Source organism: Apodemus sylvaticus, chromosome 4, assembly GCF_947179515.1.
Source record: "Apodemus sylvaticus chromosome 4, mApoSyl1.1, whole genome shotgun sequence".
NCBI lineage: Eukaryota > Metazoa > Chordata > Mammalia > Rodentia > Muridae > Apodemus > Apodemus sylvaticus.
This window is the reverse complement of record NC_067475.1, coordinates 78,473,725-78,500,229: the sequence shown is the minus strand read 5'-3', so window position 1 is coordinate 78,500,229 and position 26,505 is coordinate 78,473,725. Positions and strand designations below refer to the sequence as shown.

The following is a 26,505-nucleotide window of genomic DNA, read 5'->3' as shown; positions in this document are numbered from 1 at the left end:
CCTGCCGATTCACCTGCCCCAAACATGAAAGACTTTTATGCAGGACAAAGAGGGAGCCTTTCTTAGCTGGCGTTCGGTAGCAGGAGGGTCTATTTTTCAAGTTTTGTTTGAATAATCAGACTTCACAAAGCCTCCCTGGAGTTGTTTGCCCAAGTGATACAATGTAAATAGCAATCCTTTAAACAGCCAATATTAAATAAGCTACAAATGTCTTCTGGTACAGAGCAAGAGGAAGGTGTCTTGGGAAAGGATAAAAGGCATAGAGACTCAACAAACACGTGATGAGCTCTTAGTGCCTCCACACGAACCAAGAGGCGCACCCAGATCTTCCCCGACTCGGGAAGGTGCAGGCATAGCGGCACACCGCCCCGGCAGCGCCCGGTGTCGGGGGCGGAGCCCATGAGAGGCTGGGAAGTGACGCAGGACGTGCGTGCGTGTGTGCGTGCGTGCTCGCTCACGGTGGCGGCGGCGGCGGAGCGGAGAGGCCAGAGCCGGAGACCGAGCTGGGATCGGGCCCCGGGCGGGGGCGGTGCGAGAGGCGCCGAGCGGATCCTGGGGGCGGGGACGGAGCCCGGGCGGGCGGGACTGGAGCAGAGCCCGGGAACGGGGCGGGAGGTCCCAGGGCCCCGGGTTGGGGGGTGGAACCGCACTTCGTCGCCGCGGGGGTGCCGGGACTCCGGCCGCAGTGCCGCCGCCATCACGGACTTCCTGTGGGACAAGCGCACGGGCCTCGCCGCCAGAACGGTGAGCGCGCGGGCTGGAGGACTTTGGGGCCGCGGAAAGATGGCTACCGCCAGACGGGCGGCAACGGGATATGGAGAAATTAGGAGTGTTGGGCTCTGGAAGCAGCAGATTAGGGAGATGAGAAGGAGGGAGGTCGCCCTGCTTCGGTGTAGCAGCAAGACCAATAGTAAACTTCGGGGAGCCGTAGAAGTGATGAGGTAGAGACAGGAGCGGTCCCAGACGTGCAAAAGTTGGACCAAGGGTTTAATAGGAACCGAGAAGTGTTAAGATGGCAGTATAGAGGAAGAGTTTGATTCTGGGGAATTATTCTAGCTTTTCTGAGTAAGAAAGGGAGAAACAAGGTTTAGAAGTTGAGAAAGTTAGACTGGGTGTGATTTTCTAGGACAGACTGCAGTGACTTTGTTGGTAGGTGTGCAAAGTGAGATGGCATTTGTGTTTATTAAGTTAATCAAGATTGGGTTACCTGGGAAAGTCTTGTGCTTGCGTCTTCTTGGTTTCCTGCCACTTTAGGTTAGTGTACCATAGGTCACTTTCCTTAATTTAAGAAGGTTGTGAGAATGGCGACCAGATGTTGGAGTCAAACCTCCAGACCTCATGTTCTCAGTCCTGGGCCAAGACTGTCCCTGAGGCTCAGGTTATTCAGACCATCCTGTGCTTTTCCTGGATTGTGACAGTGATTTCCCTCAGATTTTTTTCCCCGTTGATCAAAACAGGACTTATGAACCCTAATCAGTCCAGTTTCATTTAATGGAGGCCCAGCTGCCTGTCAAGTATTACTGACATTAACTAAAAAGTACTGAGAAGGCTAGGGATATAGTTCAGTTGATATGGTGGTGGTCAGTTAGTTTGCATGAAGCCCTGGGTTAATCTCTAGCCTGTGTCACCCCAGCCATCTGTAATTTCTGCACTTGGAACTGAATCAGGAGGATCAAAAGATATTCAGGGCCATCCTAGGCTGCATATCAAAGTCGAGGCCAGCTTAGGATATGATGTCAGGTGTGGTCTTGAAAGTCCGTCATCCCAGCACTCGGGAGGCAGAAGCTAACAAGATCTCTGAGTTCAGGTATGCTAAAGTTTAGCCCAGCCAGGGTTACATAATGAAACCTTGTCTCAATAAAGGAAAGAGCTGGGGCAGTGGAACACTTTTAACCTCAGTTTTGGGAGGCAGAGGGAGGCAGATGGATCTCTGTGAGTTCGAGGCCAGCCTAGTCTAAAAAATGAATTCCAAAACAGCCAGGGCGACATAGAGAAACCCTGTCTCAAACCAAAAAGAAAAGTAAAAGCTCACTTATTTTCTGCTTAATAAATCCAGTGGTGGAGGGGAACATAACAGATGGACACCTTGTTGTACTGTTTTACAACTTTGTGAAAATTTTGACCAGGCATTCTAGAGACATTTGTGGGCCCACATCCTGATCTCTGGAACTTGTCAGTGCTTGTTGCCCCAGGTCTGTGAAATCCAGGGAACCTGCGTTTCTGCCCTGGCACTCGTAGTCTAGTGGGGGAGCTGAGCTGAGCTGTTAAAACCAAAACAACCATGTAAACTAAAGCTTTATTTTGTCTGCTTGTGAAGAACTCAGGATGGCACAGCTGCGCATGTTAGATGGCAGCAGAGATGAGCTGTGGCAATATTTATCAGTCACACACTTGTCACCTGTCGTGAACTGTGGCTCAGACCAGACGGTCTTCATGGAGCCATGTTTGAGGTAGAGCCACTAAATTTGACTTTCTTGAGTTTTCAGCCAAAATTTGTAGGTAGCTGTATCGTCCATAAAGGGGAAATTATAAACTTGAAAACCGAGGTGTTCATGTACTAAAGGGCATAGGAGCAGAAAGCAGCCTTGTATCTTTAGAAGCAGCCAGTCCAAGAGAACAGTTATGAAAACTGTGTTCCTACCATTCTGCTCTTCCTTCCTTTCCAGATGCCTCATCCCCGAAGGTACCATTCCTCAGAGAGAGGGAGCCGGGGGAGCTATCACGAACACTATCGGAGCCGGAAGCATAAGCGTAGAAGAAGTCGCTCCTGGTCAAGTAGCAGTGACCGGACAAGGCGGCGGAGGAGGGAGGACAGCTACCATGTTCGGTCCCGAAGGTGAGGCCTCAGCAAGAGAGACTGATGGCAGGCCGCTGGTTATGCATCTGTTTAGGAAATGGTCATTGGCTACATGCTGAGGCCAAGGGCCTAGCTATGGGCGTCTGTGCTTGACATGAATTTAGTTTTGGGTTCACTTCCTGCCATTGCAAAATAGGGAGGGGGTGTTGTGTTGGTGGTATACACCTGGGATGGTGAGGTAAGGAGGATTATGAGCTCAAGGCTACTTTGGGCTTCATACTGAGTTTGAGGTCAGCCTGGTCTACATAATGAGCCTCTCAAAGAGGGAAAAAAATTTTTTTGAAAGGTGCTTTCTAGTGGAAGTACTTAGGGATTAAAGTTATACCCACCAGACATTGTTGGAATGGTTCTAGATATATGTAGTTCAGGGAAAACAACTTTTAAAAAAAATGTGTGTGTATAGGTGTTTTACCCACATGTATGTATTTGCATTATATGCACCAGGCGTGCCCTTGGCAGTTAGAAGAGAGTATGGGATTCCTGAAACTGGAGTTACAGGCAGCTATGAGCTACCATGCGGGTCATAGAAATCAGACTCAAGTTCTCTGAAAGAGCTGTCAGTGTTCTTAGCCTGTGAGCTATCTCTAGCCCCTTTCCTTTCCTTTCCTTCTTTAGACAAGGTGTTACTGTGTAGCCCTGGCTGTGTTAGAACTTTCTGTTTAAGCCAGGTGGCACACACCTGTAATCCCAGCACTCTGGGAGGCAGAGGCAGGCGGATTTCTGAGTTCAAGGCCAGCCTGGTCTACAGAGTGAGTTCCAGGACAGCCAGGGCTATACAGAGAAACCCTGTCTCAGGGGGAAAAAAAAGAACTTTCTGTTTAGACTAGTATGATCTTGAAATCAGAGACAACACCCGCCACCTCTTCTAGATTCCTGGGATTAATGGTGTGCACTACCATGTCTGATTCAGGGAGAACTTGATACCTAAGGAAGGGATACCTAAACTTGCCTAGTTTAGGGGACTAGTGGAAATCAGGCAGAAATGTCTTTGGGTGGCAGGAAGTGCATGCCATGGACTAACAGCTAGAGAGAGCTCATGCGCCAACATGAAAGCTAGGTCTACAGTGTTTCAATAATTCAGTGGTATAGAGAGGAATGGTCTGGATTAGAGCAGGGCTGAATTTCATTTGGAAACAGTAGAGAGCAGCCTGGTTCTTTGTTCCCTTGTATCATCTGAGAGGAGGAGGAGGAGAAGGCGCGCCCCCAGAGGACTTCTGCAGGTGCCTTTGGGGAGGTCTTAGTGACAGTAGGTGTGTGGAAGCACCACTGTGGTTCTTCCTAAGAGAGGACCTCACTGCCTGCTGTGGCGGGGAAGGTGGCCTGCTTGGCCTTACATTCCTAGTAGGTATTTGTTACCCAACAGCAGCTATGACGATCATTCATCTGACCGGCGGCTGTACGATCGTCGATACTGTGGCAGCTACAGGCGCAATGACTACAGCCGGGACAGAGGAGAGGCCTACTATGACACAGACTTCCGGCATTCCTATGAATACCATCGAGAGAACAGCAGTTACCGAAGCCAGCGCAGTAGCCGCCGGAAACACAGAAGGCGGAGAAGACGCAGCCGAACATTCAGCCGTTCATCTTCAGTGAGTGCCAGCCCAGGCCTTTTGCTCTCCCTTCAGTCTTCTTCAGTCCCTCAGGGACCCTGATGAATAAAACGCCCCTTGTTCTCAGTCATGCTTTGGAGCATGAATGTTGACGTGGGCACTAAGTATGCCTACCTCTTGGAAGCCCTCTGACTTTTGAGGGCCCCAAATCTTCTTCGCAGCTAGAAGGGCACACATCCTGTACGCCCTCAGTGATGTGTTGGATCTGTTGGGAGGAGCAGCTGCTCTGCCCCGGGGCCTCTGATTTTTTATGAGGATCTTGGTTTTGAAAGACCTGTCTCCCAAGCCCTGGACTCTGTGGCCCCTTAGTGGGCAATTTTGGGTTGGGGGGCAAGGGAAAATTGCGTCTGCCTAGAAGTGTGCTTCATAGAGCATGGGGTTGTGGGTAACACTGGCAACATCATCACTTTCCTGCTCTGCCCGTGCCTCTCCCTGTCCTGATTTGGGTTTGGGGACTTGGGATTATGCGCCGCTCTCTCTTCTCACACCGATCCGCCTTAGCACATCTGACGTGTTCCCTTCCACTGTCCCCCATCATCGTCTGTCCCCCCTGGCTGGGCGCCTGTGACCGGTGACCCCTACACCACCCACCCCGTCTCCCTCCGGCCCCCGATCCGACACCTGGCTTGCTCCGACCCCCCCCACCCCCCGACAGCAGCACAGCAGCCGGAGAGCCAAGAGTGTAGAGGACGACGCTGAGGGCCACCTCATCTACCACGTCGGGGACTGGCTGCAAGAGCGATGTACAAGCCAAATCGTAACAATCCTATAGCCTGTAATGGTCCCATAGCCATCCTACTGTCCCATGCCAACCCAGGTCACAGCCTCTTGTGCCTTTCTCAGTGGTGTTGCTCGCCTGGGTGGTTTGAGCTGCTGTTGAGAACTGACCTGTTGTCCACTCCCAGCTCTCGTGGCCCCTGGGTTAAAGGTGGTGGGAGTCACACAGGGGCTTCTTCCCCTGCAGCCATCTGTATCTGTTCCCCCTCCTTCATCTCCTCACCCCAGGTTGCTGTGCCCTATCTTCTTCCACTTCGTCTCATCCCCCCCTTTTCTCCCTCCCTCTCCCCGACCCTGCTTTCTTTCGTTTCAGATGAAATTGTAAGCACCTTGGGAGAAGGGACCTTCGGGCGAGTCGTGCAGTGTGTGGACCATCGCAGGTAACTAATGTCCTGCCTCTCCACATCTGTTAGGCACAGACGATTGTGAGGGCATCGGATCTGTTTACAGATTAGACAGTCAGAAGTTCTTAGTCACTGATCCATTCAATCTGAGATGGTCTTGAACACAACAAAAGCCTCCTGTGTTACTCTACAGGGGTGGAGCACGAGTTGCCCTGAAGATTATTAAGAATGTGGAGAAGTACAAGGAAGCAGCTCGACTAGAAATCAACGTGCTGGAGAAAATCAATGAGAAAGATCCTGACAACAAGAAGTAAGTAAACAAAGGAGCATGCGAGCTGTCTGAGGGGCTCTCCAGAAGTACAGCTCCAGGCTGGGGGCTAGGTAGGCAGGGGAATACGTCCAGGTCCCGTCTTTGCTTTGCTTTTTTTTTTTTTTTTTTAAGATTTATTTAGCCTGGCAGTGGTGGCACACGCCTGTAATCCCAGCACTCTGGGAGGCAGAAGCAGGTGGATTTCTGAGTTCGAGGCCAGCCTGGTCTACAGAATGAGTTCCAGGACAGCCAGGGCTATACAGAGAAACCCTGTATCGAGAAAACCAAATCCAAAAAAACCAAAAAAAAAAAAAAAAATTATTTATTATTATACGTAAGTACACTGTAGCTGTCTTCAGACACACCAGAAGAGGACATTGGATCCCATTACAGATGGTTGTGAGCCACCATTTGGTTGCTGGGATTTGAACTCAGGACCTTCAGAAGAGCAGCCATTGCTCTCAACTGCTGAGCTATCTCTCCAGCCCTTTTCTTTTCCTTTCTTTTCTTTTCTTTTCTTTTCTTTTCTTTTCTTTTCTTTTCTTTCTTTCTTTCCTTTTTTTTTGGGGGGGGGGGCATGCTTTTCTCTGTGTAGCTGCTGCTGGCCTACAACCTGCTTGTAGAGCAGGCGGGCCTCAAGCTCACAGAGATGCTCCTGTCTCAGCCTCCTGGTAAAGGCATGTCCCACACCCAGCCTGTTAAACTTGATCACATGAGAGTAGCAGAGTGTTAGTATAAGCCTGCAACAGCCTCCAATCCAGTCTGCTTGCGTTACAACATCTGCAGTCTGGGAATGGCCAGGAATTGGTGGGCATCACTGTAGGTGGTGCAGGCCGGTAATTCCAGCCACTTGGGAGAAGAAAGACAGATTGGAAGCTTAAGACAGCCGGGGCAATTTTAGTAAGATCTTTTCTCATAAATGGAAATAGTGCTAGAGATTGTAACCCAGGGATGGGGTACTGGCCAACTATCTCACAGGGTCCTAAATTTAAACCTCAGTAAAATACACAGAAACACGCGGTTGTTCAGGAACTTGAAGCAGAAATTTGAGACGAGGGGAGAGATCTCTCAGCACTTAAGAGTGATAGGATAAGATGTCAGTTCAGTTCCCAGCACCCACACAAGTTTAAAATAGCTCTATGGGAGCTAGGCACTAGTTGTTCATGCCTTTAATCTCAGCACTCAGAGGCAGGGATAGGCAGATCTCTGAGTTTAGGGCCAACCTGGTCTGCAGAGTAAGTTCCAGGACAGCCAGGGCTATGCAGAGAAACCCTGTCTTGAAATGAAACAAAGACAGGGTTTTTGCTCTGGGGATCCAGCACTCTTAGCCTCTTCAGAAATCTGCAGTCAAGTGCAATAACTAACTCATTAAAAATAAGATCTTTAAAAGAAAACATTGGGACTGGTGGTAGTAGAACACTATCCTGGAATGCAACAGGATTTAGAGTAACAGGCTCTAGAACTGTGTTAAACTGTGGGTATTTATACAGTAACAATTTTGTTCACATGCTATTCATTGGCTAAAATTGAGTAAGATTGTTACAGCAAAGGTTGGTTGGTTGGTTGGTTGGTTTTGAGGTAGTACCTCATTTAGCCCAGGCTAGCTTCTACTCACTCATTCTCACAGCCAAAGGCAAGGATAACATTGAATTCTTGATCCTTTTGTCTCTGCCTGCCATTATAGAAGTGTACCTAGTTTTATGTGGTACCAGGTATTAAACTTTTGTACCTGTTAGGCAGATACTTTATCAACTGAGCCATATCCACAGTCCAAATAAGATTTAACAAAACAGTATAAACTTTACCAACACGTGGCTGGTACTAAAGTTCAGGAGATGGGGCTGGGATACAGTGGCTCGTGAATTTGAAACCAGGATATGAATAGCATAGAAAGTTCCAGGTCAGACCCAGACAACAATTAAAGGTGAGTTTGGTAACTGAGAATCCATATTGTTTGAAATTTCATGATAATGACCCTTAAGCAAATAGTTATTTTGGTTATTTATTTTATTTTATTTTATTTTTTAGGTTTTTGGAGACAGGGTTTCTCTGTGTAGCCCTGGCTGTCCTGAAACTCACTCTGTAGACCAGGCTGGACTCAAACTCAGAAATCCTCCTGCCTCTGCCTCCCAAGTGCTGGGATTAAGGGCATGCACCACCACTGCCTGGCTTTTGTTTGTTTTTTAAATTTGTTTATTTGAGACAGGATCATACTACATAACCTAAGCTGGTCTCAAATTCATGGTGATCCTCCTGGCTCTAGATTCCTGCGTGCTCTGATTGCAGGAGTATACCACCCTATCTCCTGCTTGATAAATAGATTTTGTTTTCCTTGTTTAGAAGGCTAAGTTTGGACATGGTCTCTTGTATGCCAGGAAAGCGCTGTATTCCTCAGTTACAACCCCCTATTACAGTGAACAGATTTTGAACTATTCAGGATGGTACAAAAACATGTTTGGGAGAATTTGGGAGGTAGTACTTTTTGGTCTTTCCTTTTGGCCATTCTCTAGATGCCCTGAATTTTGTTAATGATTTTAATTTTTTGTTTGTTTGTTTTAAGTGACAGGGTATCATGTAGCCCAGGCTAACTTCTTCAGATTTACTATGAAGTTGAGGATAATCTTGAATTCATGATTCTCCTGCCCCCACCTTCCAAATGCTGCAAGTGCAGGCTCCTGCCATCATAGCTGTTCTGTGGAATGCTGCGGAGTGAACTTGGGCCTTCTGCATGCTAGGCAGTCACTCTACCAACCCACTGCGTTCCTAGCCCTCACAGTGCTATTAGCTAGCTGTTCTTACACAACTGTGGAATCAACAACCATGCAATCTTTCCTTTTGGTGGGGTGTTGGGCTTTGGGAACTTATTAGACATCCAACTTCCCTTATCTCTCCCCAGCCTCTGTGTCCAGATGTTTGACTGGTTTGACTACCATGGCCACATGTGTATCTCCTTTGAGCTTCTGGGCCTTAGCACCTTCGATTTCCTCAAAGACAACAACTACCTGCCCTACCCCATCCACCAAGTGCGCCACATGGCCTTCCAGCTCTGCCAGGCCGTCAAGTGTGAGTGGGGTGGGCTGAGGTGACCCCGGGGGTAGTCCTTCCCTCCGCAGGCCTCTTCTGTATGCTTGTGTGCCAGGCACGTCCCTACGCAATCAGTCCGCTCGCCACTCACCTGTCTCTGTCATGGCGGCTCCTCTTCCGACTTACCCCTGACTGACACCTTTACCATCACAGGTTGTTCTTACTGCACACCCACAGCTCTTAGTCTTTCCCTCGTCCCTCCATTTTTAGAGAAGTGCTGTACAACAAGCAGTGAAGTACTCTTGCTAGAGTCTTAGATTTGCTAACGAGATGCTCTTCACAAAGCAGATGTGAGAGCACTGGAACATCCAGCTGAGGCGCCAGCTTCAGAACAGAGAGGAGTTGTTCCTCTGCATTGTCACAGTGGTGCAGTTTTAACCATTTGAATTTGCAGAATGTTAGGCAGTCACACAGATCAAGCGTGACCAAACAAAATCTCCCACTTAGGCACACTGCTGCTTTTCTATCAGATGAAGTATATGTGCTTTTTATATTCCTAAGGGTAGAGCTTAGGCCAGCCTTTGCTTTGGTTGGAGAGCAGAGGAGCCCCAGTAGAGTCTGGGCTGCCTCCTCCCTAGCTTTGTCCTTAGGACTCTGTGAGGGTCAGCTGCTGGCAGGTCATTCTAGCCACCTGGATCAAGCCTCATCTAGCCTTCTCCCCTGCAGTCCTCCATGACAACAAGTTGACACATACGGACCTCAAACCTGAAAATATTCTGTTTGTGAATTCAGACTACGAACTCACCTACAACCTAGAGAAGGTAAGCTGGACAGGGGCTGCCCTTTGGCTTTCAGTTGGTTCTTTGTGTTCTCCCTTTTACTAATTTCTTCCTGTCTGGCTCCAGCTGGGTAAGATCAGTGTAGAACAGTGGTCAGTCAGAAGGGAAGTGTCCACACTCCCTTTCTGAGATGTGCCTTTCTGTGTGGCCAGAAAACTCCCGATTGATTGACGGCTGGAGGTCTCAGCACTAAAGGTCCTCTTCACCCTCTGCTACACAGGACAGATTTTCAGAATAGCACACCAGACACTGGCTCTAGTGGTCTGGTACTTAGAGACTTCACATTACTCCATATCATTTCTTAGTCTTCTTCCTTTCCTGCTCTCACAGCACTCCTGTGAGAGCCAGGTGTGGTGGCACATGCCTGTATCCCAGCACTTGGGAGGCTCTGAGGTAGGATTGCTGCAGGCTCAAAGCCTGCCTGGGATACATAAGGAAGTCCTGTTTTAAACAACAAAATACTAGGAACCTAACTTTTCTAGCTATATGGGAGCAGGCTACATTTTTCAGACTGGAGCATCTTAGTCTCTGAGTCTCAGTGTGATGGAGAGTCATTCATTCCCTTCTGCTTTGCTCCTAGAAGCGAGATGAGCGCAGTGTGAAGAGCACGGCCGTGCGGGTGGTGGACTTTGGCAGTGCCACCTTTGACCATGAGCACCATAGCACCATTGTCTCCACGCGCCATTACCGCGCCCCAGAGGTCATCCTGGGTAAGGAGCGGGACACCCAGTGTGCGATGATGTGAGGGGAGCGTATCCCCGGCATCTTAGAACTCTTCCTCTTGTCCACACAGAGCTGGGCTGGTCGCAGCCGTGCGATGTGTGGAGCATAGGCTGCATCGTCTTTGAGTACTACGTCGGCTTCACCCTCTTCCAGGTAAGCAGTGGGGCGCACGTGCGTGTCCTCATGGGGTTGCTGGGTTTCTTGGTCTGCGGAGGATGCATCTGCTCCTTCCTCCATACTGTCCATATGGCAACTACCCAGCGTTCCTCGCTGAGGCCTGTGCTCAGCTAGGTCTTTGTTCCCCAGACCCACGACAACAGAGAGCATCTAGCCATGATGGAAAGGATCCTGGGTCCTGTCCCTTCTCGGATGATCAGAAAGACAAGGTGAACTTGAGCGGTTCTTCTCACAGAATCCGTTTGTTACACATCATTTTCGGTTTTTATTGATGCCTCCTAGTCCCTACTTACTTTGACTTGGGTAACAAGGGAAAGGGTTTTTATAGATGTGGAACCTTCTCATGCACCAACCTCCCCTTCCTTCCCCTCTAGAAAACAGAAATATTTTTATCGGGGTCGTCTGGATTGGGATGAGAACACCTCAGCTGGGCGCTACGTTCGTGAGAACTGCAAACCACTGCGGGTGAGCCTGGCCAGGGAGAAATACTGTACACAGTCTGAAAGTTGCTTTTTTCTTAGGGTGGTTTGCCCCTGGAATGCATTTTATAAGCAGAGGTTAGGGCAGGAGGGGGAAGAACATTGAAAGAAGACAATTTGGTCAACAGTGGACAGAGGAGAGAGAGGGTTCACAGAGATGAGGAGGTTAGATAGCCTCATCTATAGACAACCACATGAAAGCAAGGGCCTGGATTCTTAAAGTCAGAGAGAAAAGAATAAACTACCTTTGAAAAGCTTACATCTTAATGTGGCGCCAAGGAAGATTCATGAGGTTGACAAGTATATACAAGTAAAACTTATAATATGAAGGATTACAATTGTACTACTGGGAAGGTAGGTTGGGCTGTAATATCAGAAATGTCATAATGTCGTGGTAAGGTAGCTTTCAAATTGCATGGAAACCGAGCTTTGGTTCTCTTTCTAAAGAGCAAAAGTAGGGCTTGAAAGGCAGCAAGGACTCACTCGCATGGCGGCCCAGGCCTGGACTGCCAGCACTTGAGAGGTCAGCCGCAGTGCATAGTTCCAGAACAGCCTGGGCTACACAGGGAGACCCTGTCTTGAGAAGGAAAGAAAGATAATAAAAGTTTGTAAGGCATCCTGCCTCACCTTCTTCCTGCCCTCCACCAGCGGTATCTGACCTCAGAGGCAGAGGACCACCACCAGCTCTTCGATCTGATTGAGAATATGCTAGAGTATGAACCTGCTAAGCGGCTGACCTTAGGTGAAGCCCTTCAGCATCCTTTCTTCGCCTGCCTTCGGACTGAGCCACCCAACACCAAGTTGTGGGACTCCAGTCGGGATATCAGTCGGTGACAATCAGGCTTTGGGCCCCCTGCTCCTTGTGTAGCAGTGGGTGTCCAGTCCAGGACACTGGTGCTTTTTTATACAAAAGAACAGAGCCAGAACTCGCCCCCTCTCCAGCCCCTGGCTCCTTTATACCTGTGAATATGTGAAATAGTGTAAATATGAGAGAACTTGTACCTATCGAGTCAACCCCTGCCATGTATATACTACTGTTTACACTCCTCCCACCTCATCTGCCCCTCATGGAGTCAGATGGGGGGCAGGATGACGTAACCAGGTGGTGTCTACCCCATGTTTTATAAGGGATTTTGTACAGTCTTTGTGAAATAAAATGACATGCTTCATCCGTCCGACCCACCCACCCCCCATCCCTGGAATTTGAGGTTCGAGGGTACTGGGGTAAAGGGGTGAAATGATTGATTGGTAGCCACGGGAATTTGGGTATAAAGGCCTTTTTGTCCTGCCGACTTAGAGCCACTTATATGCACTTTGTATTCTAAGGTAGTAAAAATTAAAATAGATGCAATCAGGTAGAATTTGTGTGATATAGAGTCGGCAAATAGCTTTGGCCCCGTAAATAAATGGCTAATGACTGTAGCCTTGAGGTTATGCCCTCCAGTAGATCCAGAAACCCATGAAGAAAACAGCCTCCCGCCACTGGCCAGTGCACGGCTAGCCCTTCTGCGCTGCTTACATGAGGGTACCTGGGATTCGTAGTTCATGCCTGCTAGGAAGTCACGTGAAGGAAGTGCGACTCTAGGCGGCGGAGACTGGCTTAGGGAAATCACGTGAGGTACTTCCCGCTTTTGGGTTTTTTCTTTTCTCCCCATCTCCGACTGAGGCGCAGGCGCAGTCCACTCCTGCTGCGGGAATCTTCGCGACTCTTCCGGTTGCTTCAACCAATTGGAGCACAGGGAAGCGAGTGGCCCAAGCACACCGGAGGGAGTTCTTTGGGCCACCGCCGCCGCGGCAGGGGCGTGGAGGGCAGGGGCGGCCGGGTTCACTTGCAAACATGGCTCAGAGCAGAGACGGCGGGAATCCATTCCCCGACTCCGGCGAGCTTGACAATCCTTTTCAGGTGATTTTGCGCCGGCCTCCTTTGGCCAGTCTGCTATTCCCAGTTCTGTGGGGTCGGAATGCTATTCCCATTAGTGACTTTGACCCAGGGTAGTAGTGTCGCTACGTGAAGGTGACTGTAGCCCCCCCAGTGAACTTGGGGAGCTAAAGGGATGCGGGCTCTGCCCATTTAATGAGCGGGTTCTAGCACTGTAAAGTGATAGACTTAAAGGCAAATGTTGGGGACCACGGCGTAGCACCAAAGGCTCAGTACTTGGAGCCATGAGCAGTTTCGGGAAGTTCCTAGGAATTCCTTTGACACCGATTGCCCGCTGAGCCCAGTCTCTGCTCTCAGGACCCAGCTGTGATCCAGCACCGACCCAGCCAGCAGTATGCCACGCTTGATGTCTACAACCCCTTTGAGAACCGAGAGGTGAGCCATTGGTGGGAGCACAGACTAGCGGGAAGGCGCAGTGTTCCACCAGCCCGGTCTGAGTATACTGGGGACTTTAGTGCAACAAAAAGATGAAGTGTTGTGTTTTTAGCTTCCCGAGAGACGGTAGACAGCCAGGCCAAACCTAATCCTGGGCAAAAGAGCCATCTAATTTTGAGTTATAGAAGTCAGTCCAGGGAAGACCTGTTGGAAGAGAATCAAGGTTGTGGCTAGTCATAGTTGAGAAGCCTGTTAGGTGTGTGATCAGACGGCAAACGAGGAGGAGGCCAGTAAAGGAAGGTCGGGGGGGGGGGGGAGACTGGGGGGGGGGGACTGGGGCTCAGTGGGGAGAGTGCTTGCCTACCAAGTGCACTACCCTAGATTTATCTCAGCCCTCAGCACTACATGAACCCAGTATGGTGTCCCGGGTCTATAATCCTAGCATTTGAGAGGCAGAGGCAGGTGTCGAAGAAATCACCCTTAGCTAGTAGCAAATTGGAGACGAGGATGGCATGTGAGGCCCTGTCTCAAAAAATAGATGGATCAGTTGGTGAAGATTCAGTTTGCTGCCTAGATTAAAACCTGACTTTAGCCAGACCCCCAAGAACAACGTGAAGAAGGCAAGAACTCCTACAAGTTGTCATCAGACCTCCATGTGCATTCCATGATTGAAGAGCGTACGCGCGTGTACACACACACACACACACACACACACACACGATAAGTAAGTGTAATTTTAAAACTTAGAAAAGTTAAGGAGATCACATGTAGATAATCGCTGAGGCACTGGATGGCCGAGGCTTTGCAGACAGCTGCAGCTCTGAAGGGGTTGCCCACCTCACATTCACACAAGTAGCTTAGCACAAGGCACAGAGCCTTGATCCCAATGCTTAGCCTGAGGCCGGAGGATTGCAAGGTGGAGACCAGCCCACATGCCTGTCTTCTCAAAACCAAAACCAAAAGACCCAATGAGGTTCCTAACCTGTAGGATATGCTGCTGACTTGGGCGGTATGTCCACGCAGATAGATGACTGATTGCAGGGACTAGATGATGTCTAACCTTGTCTCCAGCAGCCCCCACCTGCCTACGAGCCTCCGGCCGCAGCTCCAGCACCTCTGCCGCCACCCTCCGCCCCCTCCGCACAGTCCTCCCGGAAGCTCAGCCCCTCAGAGCCCAAGAACTACGGGTCCTACAGCACCCAGGTAACAAGCATGTGTGGGGTGGAGGGGAAGAGGCCGCGCTGGGCTCGAGGTCACACCTGCCTCTCATGCTGGGTAGGCCTCTGCAGCCGCCGCCACCGCTGAGCTGCTGAAGAAGCAGGAGGAACTCAACCGGAAGGCAGAGGAGCTGGACCGCCGCGAGCGGGAGCTGCAGCATGTCGCCCTGGGTGGCGCAGGCAGTGAGTGGGTCCTGGTTAGGGTGAGGACGAGTTCTTGACAGATTGGAAGAGCATGGGATCACCTGTCACATTGTTAAATCTGAGCTTAATTATAGTTGATACTGCTTCTTAACCATGGCTCATAACAGAATGGGTTATTTTTTAAAAATTTATTTATAGTATTTTTATTTTTGCATAGAGTGTTTTGCCTGCACATATGTAAGTGCATCATATGTATGCCGTGTCCGTGGAGCCTAGAAGAGGGCAACAGATCCCCTGGAGCTGCAGTTACAGGGTGTTGTAAGCCCACATGTGGGTGCTGGGAACCGACTCTGGGCCCCTGCAAGAGCAGCAAGTGTTGTAATCACTGAGCCTTCTCTGTAGCCCTTTGGGTGGTATACACCCTTGGAGTGTATCAGCCCCAACCTGCTGATACTCACCCCAACCATCTGTTACTTTAGATTGAGCATTTTCACTTCCTATTTTCTAAAATGTTCTTCTCAATTTACAAAGTAAGGAATTATGAGGGCCCAACAAAATCACCTATGCAAGGTTCTTGGCAGGGTCCTCAGGTATTTCAAGTAATGATTTGCTTACTGTTATTTCTTTGTTGTTCTTTGTTTTGTCTTGAAAGAGTTTTGTGGCCCAGGCTGGGCTGGAACTTCCTGTCCTTCGGCCTCAGCCTCCTCAGTGTGGGGTGGCAGCCATGCATTCCCATGCCTCCCGAGATCCCCTTTTTGCCTCTTTTTTACCCATGATTGAGAAGACGGGAGTGGGAGAGGTGAGTGCGTCTCTGGTTGGTTTGCACTGGTATCTGATGTCTTCCTGGTTCCGTGCCTCACAGTTCGACAGAACAACTGGCCTCCCCTACCGTCCTTCTGCCCTGTGCAGCCGTGCTTTTTCCAGGACATCTCCATGGAGATCCCCCAAGAATTTCAGAAGACAGTGTCTACCATGTACTACCTCTGGATGTGTAAGTGTGAGGAAACTGTTTGGGAGACATTATAGCTAGCATCTACTCAAGAGTCTTAGGCTTATTCTTTCTAATTGTATGTATGATGTTAGTCGGCCCCTTCCCTCTGGCACCGTGCATAAGTGTATTCTGAATTCTTCAACGTTTTTTGCAAGGAGACCATGCCTCATCTGTGGGGTTGCCTCTCCAGGGCATGGGCCCTCCTCTCCCTCTGCTGCCGCACTTGTTGAGGGCCATCGGCAGGTGTGTGTGATAGGCTCCGCTGCAGGCCGGAAGGTCCCTCACCCTGGCCCTCTGTCCTCAGGCAGCACTCTGGCTCTCCTCCTGAACTTCTTCGCCTGCCTGGCCAGGTTCTGTGTGGACACTAGCAGTGGCTCAGGCTTTGGGCTGTCTATGCTCTGGCTGCTCCTCTTCACTCCCTGCTCCTTTGTCTGCTGGTACCGCCCAATGTACAAGGCTTTCCGGTAAGTGAGGGGTTGATGGAGGGAAGGGCTGCAGCGGGATGCAGAGGGAGGCGATGGAGGGAAGGGAAGGGCTGCAGAGAGATGCAGAGGGAGGCGATGGAGGGAAGGGAAGGGCTGCAGAGAGATGCAGAGGGAGGTGATGGAGGGAAGGGAAGGGCTGCAGCGGGATGCAGAGGGAGGTGATGGAGGGGAGGGAAGGGCTGCAGTGGGATGCAGAGGGAAGTGATGGAGGGAAGGGAAGGGCTGCAGTGGGATGCAGGGGAGGTGATGGAGGGAAGGGAAGGGCTGCAGCAGGATGCAGAGGGAGGTGATGGAGGGAAGGGCTGCAGTGGGATGCAGAGGGAGGTGATGGAGGGAAGGGAAGGGCTGCAGTGGGATGCAGGGGAGGTGATGGAGGGAAGGGAAGGGCTGCAGCAGGATGCAGAGGGAGGTGATGGAGGGAAGGGCTGCAGTGGGATGCAGAGGGAGGTGATGGAGGGGAGGGAAGGGCTGCAGTGGGATGCAGGGGAGGTGATGGAGGGAAGGGCTGCAGTGGGATGCAGAGGGAGGTGATGGAGGGGAGGGAAGGGCTGCAGTGGGATGCAGAGGGAGGTGATGGAGGGAAGGGAAGGGCTGCAGCAGGATGCAGAGGGAGGTGATGGAGGGAAGGGCTGCAGTGGGATGCAGAGGGAGGTGATGGAGGGAAGGGAAGGGCTGCAGTGGGATGCAGGGGAGGTGATGGAGGGAAGGGCTGCAGTGGGATGCAGAGGGAGGTGATGGAGGGGAGGGCTACAGGCCCCACAGCTGCTCTGACCCTCATTTTCTAATTCTCCCACACTTGCTCTTTTTCTCTTTGCAGGAGTGATAGCTCATTCAATTTCTTCGTTTTTTTCTTCATTTTCTTCGTCCAGGATGTGTTCTTTGTCCTCCAGGCCATTGGCATCCCAGGGTGGGGCTTCAGGTGTGTGAGCTGTCCTCAATCCGCACCCCTCCCCCTCTGCTGGGCAGCTCAGTTAATGGGGTTGTCCTGCGGAAGGGCATGGGGCCTTTCTTTTCCTTGGGAGAGGCTAAGGTGACTGAGGTCAGGACATGCCTGGCCAGAGAACCAAGGCAGCTGTGGACAGGCCGAGGCTGAAAATTAATTTTCGGGGGGCGGGGGAATGTCGCAATGGAGGAAAGATCAAGGGAGCACCCTGAAGTGAGAAGGCTTTGTTTTTCGGGAGGCTGCCAGGAGAGCTAGGAGCTGAAGCTTCAGAGATGACTTAAAAGCGTGAAGAGAATAGATGTCGCAGGACTGGCTCCTGGGATGCCGCCATATTGGCTAAGGGCACAGAGCGTGTTCTTAGTAGACCTAGGGAACTCTGGGAGCCGGGCCCCAGCGGGGCAGGCCGTCCTCACCGACGCTTCTTCCCGCAGTGGCTGGGTGACTGCCCTCGTGGTGGTGGGCTCCAAACCAGCCGTGGCGGTGCTCATGCTGCTGGTCGCCCTGCTCTTCACTGGCATCGCTGTGCTGGGAATCGTGATGCTGAAGCGGGTGAGGGCGTCGTGGGGGAAGGTGGGGCTGGGAGTGAGGTCATGGGTCCCTCGGGGCTGCTGAGTGGAACATTAAGGAACTGGGGTAGGGCAGTCAGGCGGGCGGGTTATCAACTAATGGGCTTTCTTGGGTGGGTGGGTGGGTGAGTGTGTGTGTTTGGAAGGAGTGCCAACCCAGAAGGGGAGGTAAAAGCAGCAGGTGAGTGGTGGTGTCCTCTTGGGGTGGAGAGGGAGGGGCCCTAGCTTATATTCTCCTCCGTCTTGCAGATCCATTCCTTGTACCGCCAAACGGGTGCCAGCTTTCAGAAGGCCCAGCAAGAATTTGCTGCTGGTGTCTTCTCCAACCCTGCGGTCCGAACTGCTGCGGCCAATGCAGCTGCGGGGGCTGCGGAAAATGCCTTCAGGGCCCCTTGACCCCTACTGCCCGCACTCAGTGGGGTGCCCTGGCCCGGCCACCCGTGGGGAGCAAGATAGCCCCTATCCCTGAAGCCTCTGGGACTCAGGGAGCCATCTCCACTTGGTGGCTTCTCTAGGGCTCTTCCCACAGCCATGACTCTAAACCTGACTTGCGGTGTGGAGAGCCCGCTGTGACGCAGTCATTACTTGCCTTTCTCTCCCATCTGGCCACACTGCTGCAGCCACCTCTCACAGAACCCCAAACCCAATTTCCTTCTGCTGTGCCAAGGATGTCTTCTTCCGTTATTTAAATTAAAAAAAAAAAAGTGTGACTGGAACTCACCTATTTCCTGTATCTTTCCTGGAGATGAGGCCATTGTGTGGAGTGGGGGACTGGAGTGGAAGCACTCTCTCTGCAGGAGAGGCTGCATTTGGCACGGTGGGCAGGCTGATAGGCAGGAGACATCAGGGAGCCCCAGGCTGGTTTGCCACGCCTTTCTGTTAAGGATGGGCAGTCTATTTTCTTTGGTGAGAACTTTGCATCCCGGGAACCTAGGGCGTTGGGTAGGGCAGAAAATGGACACAAATGATCCTGAACTGCTCAGGCTTCAGGCGAGGCTAGGGATGGAGGAGGGCCTCTCCCTATCTCCTCCCTTCCCCAGGGTTGCTCTCAGACTACAGCTCCCAAGATGCATTGCACCACCCACCACACCCCTCCGCACCACGCACTATCCACCATCCCCCACCTCCACAGCCTGACCTGCTGCAGCTGGAGGAGCTAAGGAAGCCAGCCGAGCATGGTGGGGAGGGGAGCGGGTCCCAGGCTCTGGAGACAGTTTCCGCGGCCTCTCCCCACCAGGCGGCCCTGAATCGCCAAGCGCACGTCTGGTCCCTGCATGCAGACCTTTCCCCTCTTCTGTAGACTTGTTTGCACCCCCCTCGCTTTTGCCCTCCCCACCCTTCCCTGGGTTCCGGAACGCTACTCTTCAGTCCGGGATCTGCCCTTCTCGGCACCACTCGTCATTAAGGAAATGCAATGAGCCGGTGCCCTCGCGTCCTCATCGCCTCCCCGGGCACGGTACCCGTTTGGTGGTGGGGAGGGAGCCCCTCACTGTCCCTTCGTGACGCCCCTTCTTTGGGCCTCCTTCCAGCTGGCGTCCCCGGGCGATGCCCCAGAGGACCTAGCCAGGAGGTGGGCTTTACAGCGAGGGCTGTGGAAAGGATAAAGAACCAGGGCTTGGGTGCTTCTGAGATGCTTCCAAGTATCAAGGGGGACCGAGCGAGGTGCGGGCTACTGGGCGGCAGGCATGATGCCCTCGCCTAGTGACTCCAGTCGCTCGCTGACCAGCCGGCCCAGTACCCGGGGCCTTACCCACCTCCGCCTCCACCGACCCTGGCTCCAGGCCCTGCTCACGTTGGGGCTGGCCCAGGTGCTCTTGGGCATCCTGGTGGTAACCTTCAGCATGGTGGCCTCCTCTGTCACAACCACCGAGAGCATCAAGAGGTCCTGCCCATCTTGGGCTGGGTTCTCGGTGAGTTGGGTACAAAGAGTACAGATTCCTGGGGTGGGAGAAGCTTCCCAGGCCCCGCCCTCCTCACCTGCAAGCCCAGATGGTTGTCTTTCCTCGTCCTCCCGGTCCTCTCCCTCCTTGCAGGGCTGGGTGCATCCTGTGGCAAGGGGCTCACTTAGGTGCTTCCCCTGCCAGGCTGAGCCTGTGCCCACTCTGTCCCTAGCTGGCGTTCTCCGGGTTGGTTGGCATTGTGTCCTGGAAGCGGCCATTCACTCTAGTGGTAGGTGCCAAGGCCCGATGCCCACTGGGAAGCAGGTGCCCAACACCAGAGGGGATACCCTTTATGCCCTCAGGAGCTTTCCATTTGGTGCAAGGCTGACAGAGACTGTCTGTTAGGAGAAGAGGGTGGCTCATTCTGTGGCCGAGGAGTGCTGCGAAGGCTCCAGCCCTGAGAGGACGCCCTCTTTCCCTCAGATCTCTTTCTTCTCCTTGCTTTCGGTGCTCTGTGTCATGCTCAGCATGGCCGGTTCTGTCCTCTCCTGTAAGAATGCCCAGCTGGCCCGGGACTTCCAACAATGTTCCATGGTGAGATTTGAGGTGGGAGACCTGGAAAGGAGGGGGTTGGGAGAGACGTGAGGGACCCCAGAGTTTGCTCTCATCCGGGCTGCCTTGCCCTTTCCACTCCCACACAGGAAGGGAAGGTCTGCATATGCTGCCCCCCTGTCCGCCTACACAGACCTTGTCCAGAGTGGGGCCAGGAGCTGAAAGTTGCCCTTAACTCCACCTGTGATGAAGCCAGAGGGGCCCTCAAGGTGAACAAGCCCTCCCCGTCCCTCCCTCCTACACCGTTATCCTGCATCTCCCCCTCCCTCCCCTCCTGGAGTTCTCAAAGGTTTTCCTGTTAGGACCCCTTACTCCTCTCCTTTAACTTTCCTTCTCCAGAACCTGCTCTTCAGTGTCTGTGGTCTAACCATCTGTGCTGCGATAATCTGTACCCTCTCTGCTATTGTCTGCTGTGTCCAGATCTTCTCCCTGGATCTGGTGCATATGGTACGAAGGGAACCGAGGCCCAAGCACAGGTGTGGTGGGAGCTGGGGGTGTGTGCTGGCTTGGGCCTGCCAACCACAGCCACAGGTCTAGATTTTGAGCATGGGCGCTAGGTCACCTGAGGATATTTATTGCAGGGACGCTTAGTGCCGAAGGGAGAGTGGGGGAGCCTGGATGGGGTGAAATCAGGAAGCTGGACGAGGGGATAAAGGATAGGTAGTCGTCAAGTGTGACAGGGAACAGGTGACAATTACGGATAGATATGAAACGAGAAAGGAGAGATTAATGGGTGGACAAGGCTACAGCTGGAGGAACATGGAGAGGCCGGAGGAGAGGCTGGGTGTGGCTGAGGAAGGTTGGAACTGGATCTTCTTGGTGGAGGTAGGGCCATAAAAATAGCAGAAAGGAAAGAAATTTGAAACCAGGCTTGCTCTGCGGCAGATCGCCCCTGACCGCTCCGCCTCAGGCCCCCTGGGGCCCCTGGCCTGTCCGTCCTCGCCTCCGGCGCCTCTCCTCCACACTATGCTAGATTTGGAGGAATTTGTCCCGCCTGTGCCCCCACCACCCTACTACCCTCCAGAGTACACCTGCAGTTCAGAGACAGACGCACAAAGGTAAGACTGGGCGTGGGGGCATTGGGTGGGAGGCTGGACTGCCGGGAAGGCATAGCTGTGGAGTCGAAGTTATTTTCCAGACCCTGATCCTCTCCCTCATCCTGCCAGCATCACGTATAATGGCTCCATGGATAGCCCAGTGCCCTTGTATCCTACTGATTGCCCCCCTTCTTACGAGGCCGTCATGGGGCTGCGAAGAGACAGCCAGGTGAGGAAAGGGCTGCCTGCGGCCGGGGTAGTGGACAGAGCCTAGCCCGCCCTTGATAAGGATGGCGGTTCTTGTGGGCTCTATTAGCATACCCCGCAGCCATCTCTGATCTGCCCTAGAGCTGCTGAGGTGAGATGAACTAGTAGTTCTCTTTTAAAGATGTGCAGCTGGGCATGATGGTTCGCTCCTGTAATCCCAGCACTGGAGAGGCAGAAGCAGCAAGTTTCACAAGTTTGTGGGGAATCTGGTCTGCATAGACCAGCCTGGGCTTCAGTGACCTTCTCAAAAACTACATAAAAATAAAGATATAGAAACTGATGCCCCCTTAAGCAATTATACAAAGCCAACTGTAGTGGTATCTGCCTATAATCACAGCCCTGGGGAAGTGGAGACAGTGAGGCTAGGAGTTGAAAGTCTAGCCTAGGCTATGCAGTAAACCCTGTCTCAAAAACCAACCTAACAGCCAGGGTGGCGGCACACGCCTTTAATCCCAGCACTTGGGAGGCAGAGGCAGGCCTGGTCTACAGAGTGAGTTCCAGGACAGCCAGAGCTACACAGAGAAACCCTGTCTCGAAAAAACAAAAACAAACAAACAAACAAAAAATTAAAAAAAAAAAAAAAAAAAAAACAACCAAACATGCAGAGTGACAAAACTGCTCTGGAATCTCTGGTCTCAGTAGTTTTTCCCAGTGCATGGGAGTGGTCATGCCAATGTGAAGGGCTGGACTCTTGATCCTGTGTCTTCTGCAGGCCACGCTGTTTGATCCTCAGCTTCACGATGGCTCCTGTGTCTGCGAGCGGGTGGCCTCCATTGTAGATGGTGAGCAGACTGGGCCAGAGTGGATAAGGGCAGGGTGGGGCCAGAAGGAGGGGAAAACCAGGCTAACAATTTCAGCTGAAGGTTTGGAGTTAAGCTACTTTAGAACCCTATCGGTCTCCTTGAGGATAAAGCCGGGAGTCCGACCGAGCCAGAGCAGTTGCCCTCATGAAATCCTACCTAGCGTTCCCTTGCCACCCATAGTGTCCATGGACAGTGGGTCCCTGGTGTTGTCAGCCATTGGCGACCTCCCTGGGGGCTCTAGCCCGTCAGAAGACTCGTGCCTGCTGGAACTCCAGGGCTCTGTGCGCTCCGTCGATTACGTGCTCTTCCGCTCCATCCAGCGCAGCCGCGCAGGCTACTGCCTTAGCCTGGACTGCGGCCTCCGGGGTCCCTTTGAAGACAGTCCCTTGCCACGGCGACCCCCACGGGCTGCCCGCTCCTATTCCTGCTCAGCCCCTGAAGCCCCGCCTCCACTGGGTGCCCCCACGGCTGCTCGCAGTTGCCACCGGTTGGAGGGCTGGCCGCCCTGGGTGGGACCTTGCTTTCCCGAGCTGAGGCGGCGGGTCCCCCGAGGAGGCAGCCGCTCAGCTGCACCCCCTCCTGCCCGAGCACCAGCTCGGCGCTTCAGTGATAGCTCAGGTTCCCTCACCCCACCCGGACACCGGCCTCCTCACCGGACACCCCCTCCACCACTGCTGCTGCCAAGGTCTCACAGCGACCCAGGCATTACCACCTCCAGCGACATCGGTGAGCCTAGTTTGGGGAAGGATAATCCACTAGGATTGGGTCCCCCTCCTAAAGGAAGAGGGGAAGTTACTCCCTCAGTTAGTGTCCTTCCTGAGTGCTCAACCCCAGAGACAGAGGCTTCACAGCTAACCAGGTGCGAGGACTTGGTTTTTGAAACCATTTCCACAGCGCCTACGCCTGGGCCTCGTAACTACTCAGTTATAGCAACAGATCAACCAGAATTCTCTGAGTTACTAAGAGATAAGGCGAAATAGTTCATAGCCACACAGGAATTGCCCGAGCTCCCATCTGGGGACCCTAAGCAGAGTTGGGGAGGCGACAGCAGTGAGGGACAGCGCTGAAGAGCCCATCTCCCTACGGTATAACATCTAGTTGCAGGAGAGGTGATGGCTCCTTGGATGCTGATGGAGGAGAGGTTTGTCCGTAGAGCAATCTCACGCTGCTCTTGTTTCTCCTCCCCAGCTGACTTCAGGGACTTTTATACCAAAGTGCTTGAGGAAGAAGCTGCCTCTATCTCCTCTGCAGACACAGGTCAGGCGTGTGGATGGGCAGCTGGAGGGTGAGGGGCACTGGCTGGCCCACCCACACTTCTTGCTCTTTCTCTGTAGGGCTCTGCTCTGAAGCCTGCCTTTTCCGCCTAGCCCGCTGCCCTTCCCCCAAGTTGCTACGTGCTCGCTCAGCCGAGAAACGCCGCCCAGTGCCCACCTTCCAGAAGGTTCCCCTGCCTTCAGGTCCTGCACCTGCCCACTCTCTAGGGGACCTGAAAGGAAGCTGGCCAGGCCGGGGCCTGGTCACCCGTTTCCTCCAGCTGTCTAGGAAGTCCCCGGACCCTGCAGGCACTGGAGCCCATGGATATAAGCAAGTAAGTAAGAGTCCCTGGAACCAAGAAGCATCCTAGAAAAGCCTGGCGCTTTCGGTCGGCTTATCCCTCTCTGTCCTCTTCCAGGTGCGCAGGAGCCCATGGGGCCGGCCAGGTCGAGAGAGCCTCCACCTTCGCAGCTGTGGTGATTTGAGCTCTGGCTCCTCCCTAAGGCGACTCTTGTCTGGACGCAGGCTGGAGCATGGCATCCGCCCACACAGCCTCAGCCTCAATGGAGGCAGCCGGGAGACTGGGCTCTGATTCCGGCGTGTTCCGTTGAACAGATCAGAGGCATGCTGGAGCCTTAAGTGCCAGGGTTAGGACCGGCAGCCCTCAGCAGCCCTGTGCACCGCTGGCTGGCTCAAAACGAAATCCGCTGTATACTCTCCCAAGGTGTCCCTTTCCTGCCTGCCTGTGAGGGCGCCTGTTGCTTGCCTCTGTCCCTCTGAACGGCAGAGCTTCTGTCCTGTGCTGCATGGGTGTTCGAGTTGTGGGAGGAAATGTCCCCTGCTTACAGCATCGACGGAGGAAAATTAGTCCCCTCCTCCTCCCCGCATGAGAGTGCCTCTTTCTGATACTCAAGGGCACTGCACGGGGGCAAAAGCGGAGTGTTTCCTTGCCAAGTGGTGGTAGGGCAGGCGAACAGAGACAGGAATTTAGGTGGCTTGTCAGCTTTGCCACCTCCAGCTGCATGACCTCAGGCAGTTAATTACCCTTAACTGCTTGACCTATACGTTGTGAACAGGAATGTTTGTAACACTACGCCTTCAATAAATTTCCATTTCTCCCTTCTCTCTTGGAGTGTTATGTTGTTGTTAAAGTAGTGTTGGGGTTTATTAAAGATATTTGAAATGGCCGGGCAGTGGTGGCGCATGCCTTTAATCCCAGCACTTGGGAGGCAGAAGCAGGCAGATTTCTGAGTTCCAGGACAGCGTGATCTATAGAGCGAGTTCCAGGACAGCCAGGCATACACAGGGAAACCCTGTCTCAAAAAAACGAAAAAAAACCCAAAACAAAACAACAACAAAAAAGCACTGGCTGCTCTTTCAGAGGTCCTGAGTTCAATTCCCAGCAACCACAACCATCTGTAATGGAATCTGACACCCTCTTCTGGTGTGTCTAAAGACAGCTACAGTGTACTTACATATAATAAATCTTTAAAAAAAGAAAAATAGTAAATATATATGGCACATACTTCGGTTTGCCTTCTCCCCCTCCCTCCTTTCTCATTTTCTTTTCTCCCTGAGACAGGTTTTCTCTAGAGAACCTTGGATGTCTTGGAACTTACTCTGTAGACCAGGCTATCCTAGAACTCACAGAAATCTTCCTGCTTCTGCCTCCCAAGAGCTGCCTCCCAAGGCCTGTGTCATCACTGCCAGTTTTTTAAAGAAACTCTGTTTTGGAGGTGTTTCTTGGAGAGTTGTGTGTATGAGTGATGAATGAGCTTGCACTCCCCAGCATGTGTGTGGAAGTCAGAGGACAAGTCTGTGAAGTCAGCTCTTTGCTTCTCTGTGGGTGGGTTCTGGGGATCAAACAAGGGTGACCAGGTTTGCATAGCACAGAACAACGTGAAAGTGACTCTGTGTGTGTGTGTGTGTGTGTGTGTGTGTGTGTGTTCTGGTAAGTGTGAGACTGCACACAACGTGGTACATGTTCCACAGCACCCGTGGAAGTCAGAGGCTGATGTCAGACCGTGCCTCCGCCTTGTTTGAAACAGGGTCTCTGTGGTTTTCTCTGCTGCATCTGCCAGGCCGGGGATCCTCCCGGCTCCTAAGTCCTCATTCCACCATAACAGTAACTGGGATTATTCTGCCTGACTTGATATGGGTTTAAGGCCTTGGAGCTCGGCCCCCATGCTGAAGGCATGACTGTACACACTGAGCTATTTCCCTAATCCTCAACCTTAAACAATATAAAAAAGTACTTATTAATGTGTATGACTGTTTTGCGTGTAAATATATACACTTTTCGTGTACCAAGTGCTTCCCTAGTGCCCGCAGAGTCCAGAAGAGGATTTCAGATGCGCCAGGGCTGGAGTTAACAGATAGTTGTGAGCTACCATGTTGGTGCCTAGAATTTAACTCTGACCCATGGATGATCTTTAACCACTGAGCCATTTCTTCAGCTTCAACTTGAACAGTCAATTCTTCTATTGCCACTTGCCAAGTGCCAAGGTTCCAGTCCAGCGTTAGCATGCCGGTTTTACAAACGTGTTACTCACTGCGCAATCAACTAAGATACATCGCCAGCACCTTTCTTGTGAGTTTTCTCATCTTTGAAGATGCCACAGTTTCCTGTTTTTCTTCTTTCTTTACTCTCTGGGTCTCCTTTACACCCTTATGGGTAACATAAATATGGGCTTTTCTATTTTTTCTTTTTTTTCTTTTTTCTTTTTCTTTTTCTTCTTTTTTTTTTTTTTTTTTTTTTTTTTTTTTGAGATAGGGTCTCTCTAAATAGCCATGGCTGTCCTGGAACTCACTATATACACCAGGCTGGCCTTGAACTCACAGAGCTGTCT

The 26,505-nt window shown here is 52.0% G+C and overlaps 3 protein-coding genes across 13 annotated transcripts; all 3 read left to right on the top strand.

Moving 5' to 3' along the window:
• Positions 1-483: 483 nt before the first annotated feature.
• On the top strand, positions 484-12,318 carry Clk2 (CDC like kinase 2). Of its 7 annotated transcripts, none has more exons than XM_052180069.1 (14): positions 484-744; positions 2,318-2,450; positions 2,667-2,836; positions 4,203-4,449; positions 5,129-5,213; positions 5,561-5,627; positions 5,785-5,901; positions 8,798-8,964; positions 9,652-9,746; positions 10,345-10,474; positions 10,558-10,640; positions 10,794-10,873; positions 11,039-11,129; positions 11,792-12,318. In XM_052180069.1, the coding sequence occupies exons 2-14, from the start codon at positions 2,442-2,444 to the stop codon at positions 11,975-11,977; spliced, it is 1,527 nt and encodes a 508-aa protein (XP_052036029.1). In that variant the 5' UTR covers positions 484-744; positions 2,318-2,441; the 3' UTR covers positions 11,978-12,318. The 7 variants fall into 7 exon arrangements, with proteins under 7 accessions (XP_052036029.1, XP_052036034.1, XP_052036027.1 ...); XM_052180074.1 differs by having other exon boundaries at positions 485-744; positions 4,224-4,449; XM_052180067.1 differs by having other exon boundaries at positions 485-744; positions 5,126-5,213.
• A 101-nt stretch (positions 12,319-12,419) lies between these two features.
• Scamp3 (secretory carrier membrane protein 3) lies at positions 12,420-18,519 on the top strand. 2 transcript variants are annotated; one of them, XM_052180076.1, is made up of 9 exons: positions 12,420-13,046; positions 13,380-13,457; positions 14,532-14,660; positions 14,737-14,857; positions 15,681-15,809; positions 16,114-16,273; positions 17,112-17,213; positions 17,669-17,786; positions 18,053-18,519. In XM_052180076.1, the coding sequence occupies exons 1-9, from the start codon at positions 12,981-12,983 to the stop codon at positions 18,197-18,199; spliced, it is 1,050 nt and encodes a 349-aa protein (XP_052036036.1). In that variant the 5' UTR covers positions 12,420-12,980; the 3' UTR covers positions 18,200-18,519. The 2 variants fall into 2 exon arrangements, with proteins under 2 accessions (XP_052036036.1, XP_052036035.1); XM_052180075.1 differs by having other exon boundaries at positions 14,529-14,660.
• A 205-nt stretch (positions 18,520-18,724) lies between these two features.
• Positions 18,725-24,779, top strand: Entrep3 (endosomal transmembrane epsin interactor 3). 4 transcript variants are annotated; one of them, XM_052180064.1, is made up of 12 exons: positions 18,725-19,713; positions 19,916-19,972; positions 20,167-20,277; positions 20,385-20,504; positions 20,635-20,742; positions 21,181-21,353; positions 21,462-21,561; positions 22,312-22,381; positions 22,583-23,128; positions 23,591-23,659; positions 23,737-23,990; positions 24,075-24,779. In XM_052180064.1, exons 1-12 carry the CDS (start codon positions 19,489-19,491, stop codon positions 24,246-24,248), a joined length of 2,007 nt encoding a protein of 668 aa, XP_052036024.1. In that variant the 5' UTR covers positions 18,725-19,488; the 3' UTR covers positions 24,249-24,779. The 4 variants fall into 4 exon arrangements, with proteins under 4 accessions (XP_052036024.1, XP_052036025.1, XP_052036023.1 ...); XM_052180065.1 differs by having other exon boundaries at positions 20,167-20,289; positions 23,770-23,990; XM_052180063.1 differs by having other exon boundaries at positions 20,167-20,289.
• Positions 24,780-26,505: the final 1,726 nt, after the last annotated feature.

What these genes read in the sequence shown, in the direction of transcription:
- Scamp3 (XM_052180075.1), top strand. Translation starts at nt 12,981, where the DNA reads ATGGCTCAGAGCAGAGACGGCGGGAATCCATTCCCCGACTCCGGCGAG. An exon ending in ACGGGTCCTACAGCACCCAG is followed by an intron (nt 14,661 to 14,736) that starts GTAACAAGCATG and finishes CATGCTGGGTAG; the next exon opens with GCCTCTGCAGCCGCCGCCAC. An exon ending in ATCCCAGGGTGGGGCTTCAG is followed by an intron (nt 17,214 to 17,668) that starts GTGTGTGAGCTG and finishes TTCTTCCCGCAG; the next exon opens with TGGCTGGGTGACTGCCCTCG.
- Clk2 (XM_052180067.1), top strand. An exon ending in CATTCAGCCGTTCATCTTCA is followed by an intron (nt 4,450 to 5,125) that starts GTGAGTGCCAGC and finishes ACCCCCCGACAG; the next exon opens with CAGCACAGCAGCCGGAGAGC. An exon ending in TCACCTACAACCTAGAGAAG is followed by an intron (nt 9,747 to 10,344) that starts GTAAGCTGGACA and finishes CTTTGCTCCTAG; the next exon opens with AAGCGAGATGAGCGCAGTGT.
- Entrep3 (XM_052180063.1), top strand. Translation starts at nt 19,489, where the DNA reads ATGATGCCCTCGCCTAGTGACTCCAGTCGCTCGCTGACCAGCCGGCCC. An exon ending in CATCTTGGGCTGGGTTCTCG is followed by an intron (nt 19,714 to 19,915) that starts GTGAGTTGGGTA and finishes CTCTGTCCCTAG; the next exon opens with CTGGCGTTCTCCGGGTTGGT. An exon ending in TCAGAGACAGACGCACAAAG is followed by an intron (nt 21,354 to 21,461) that starts GTAAGACTGGGC and finishes TCATCCTGCCAG; the next exon opens with CATCACGTATAATGGCTCCA.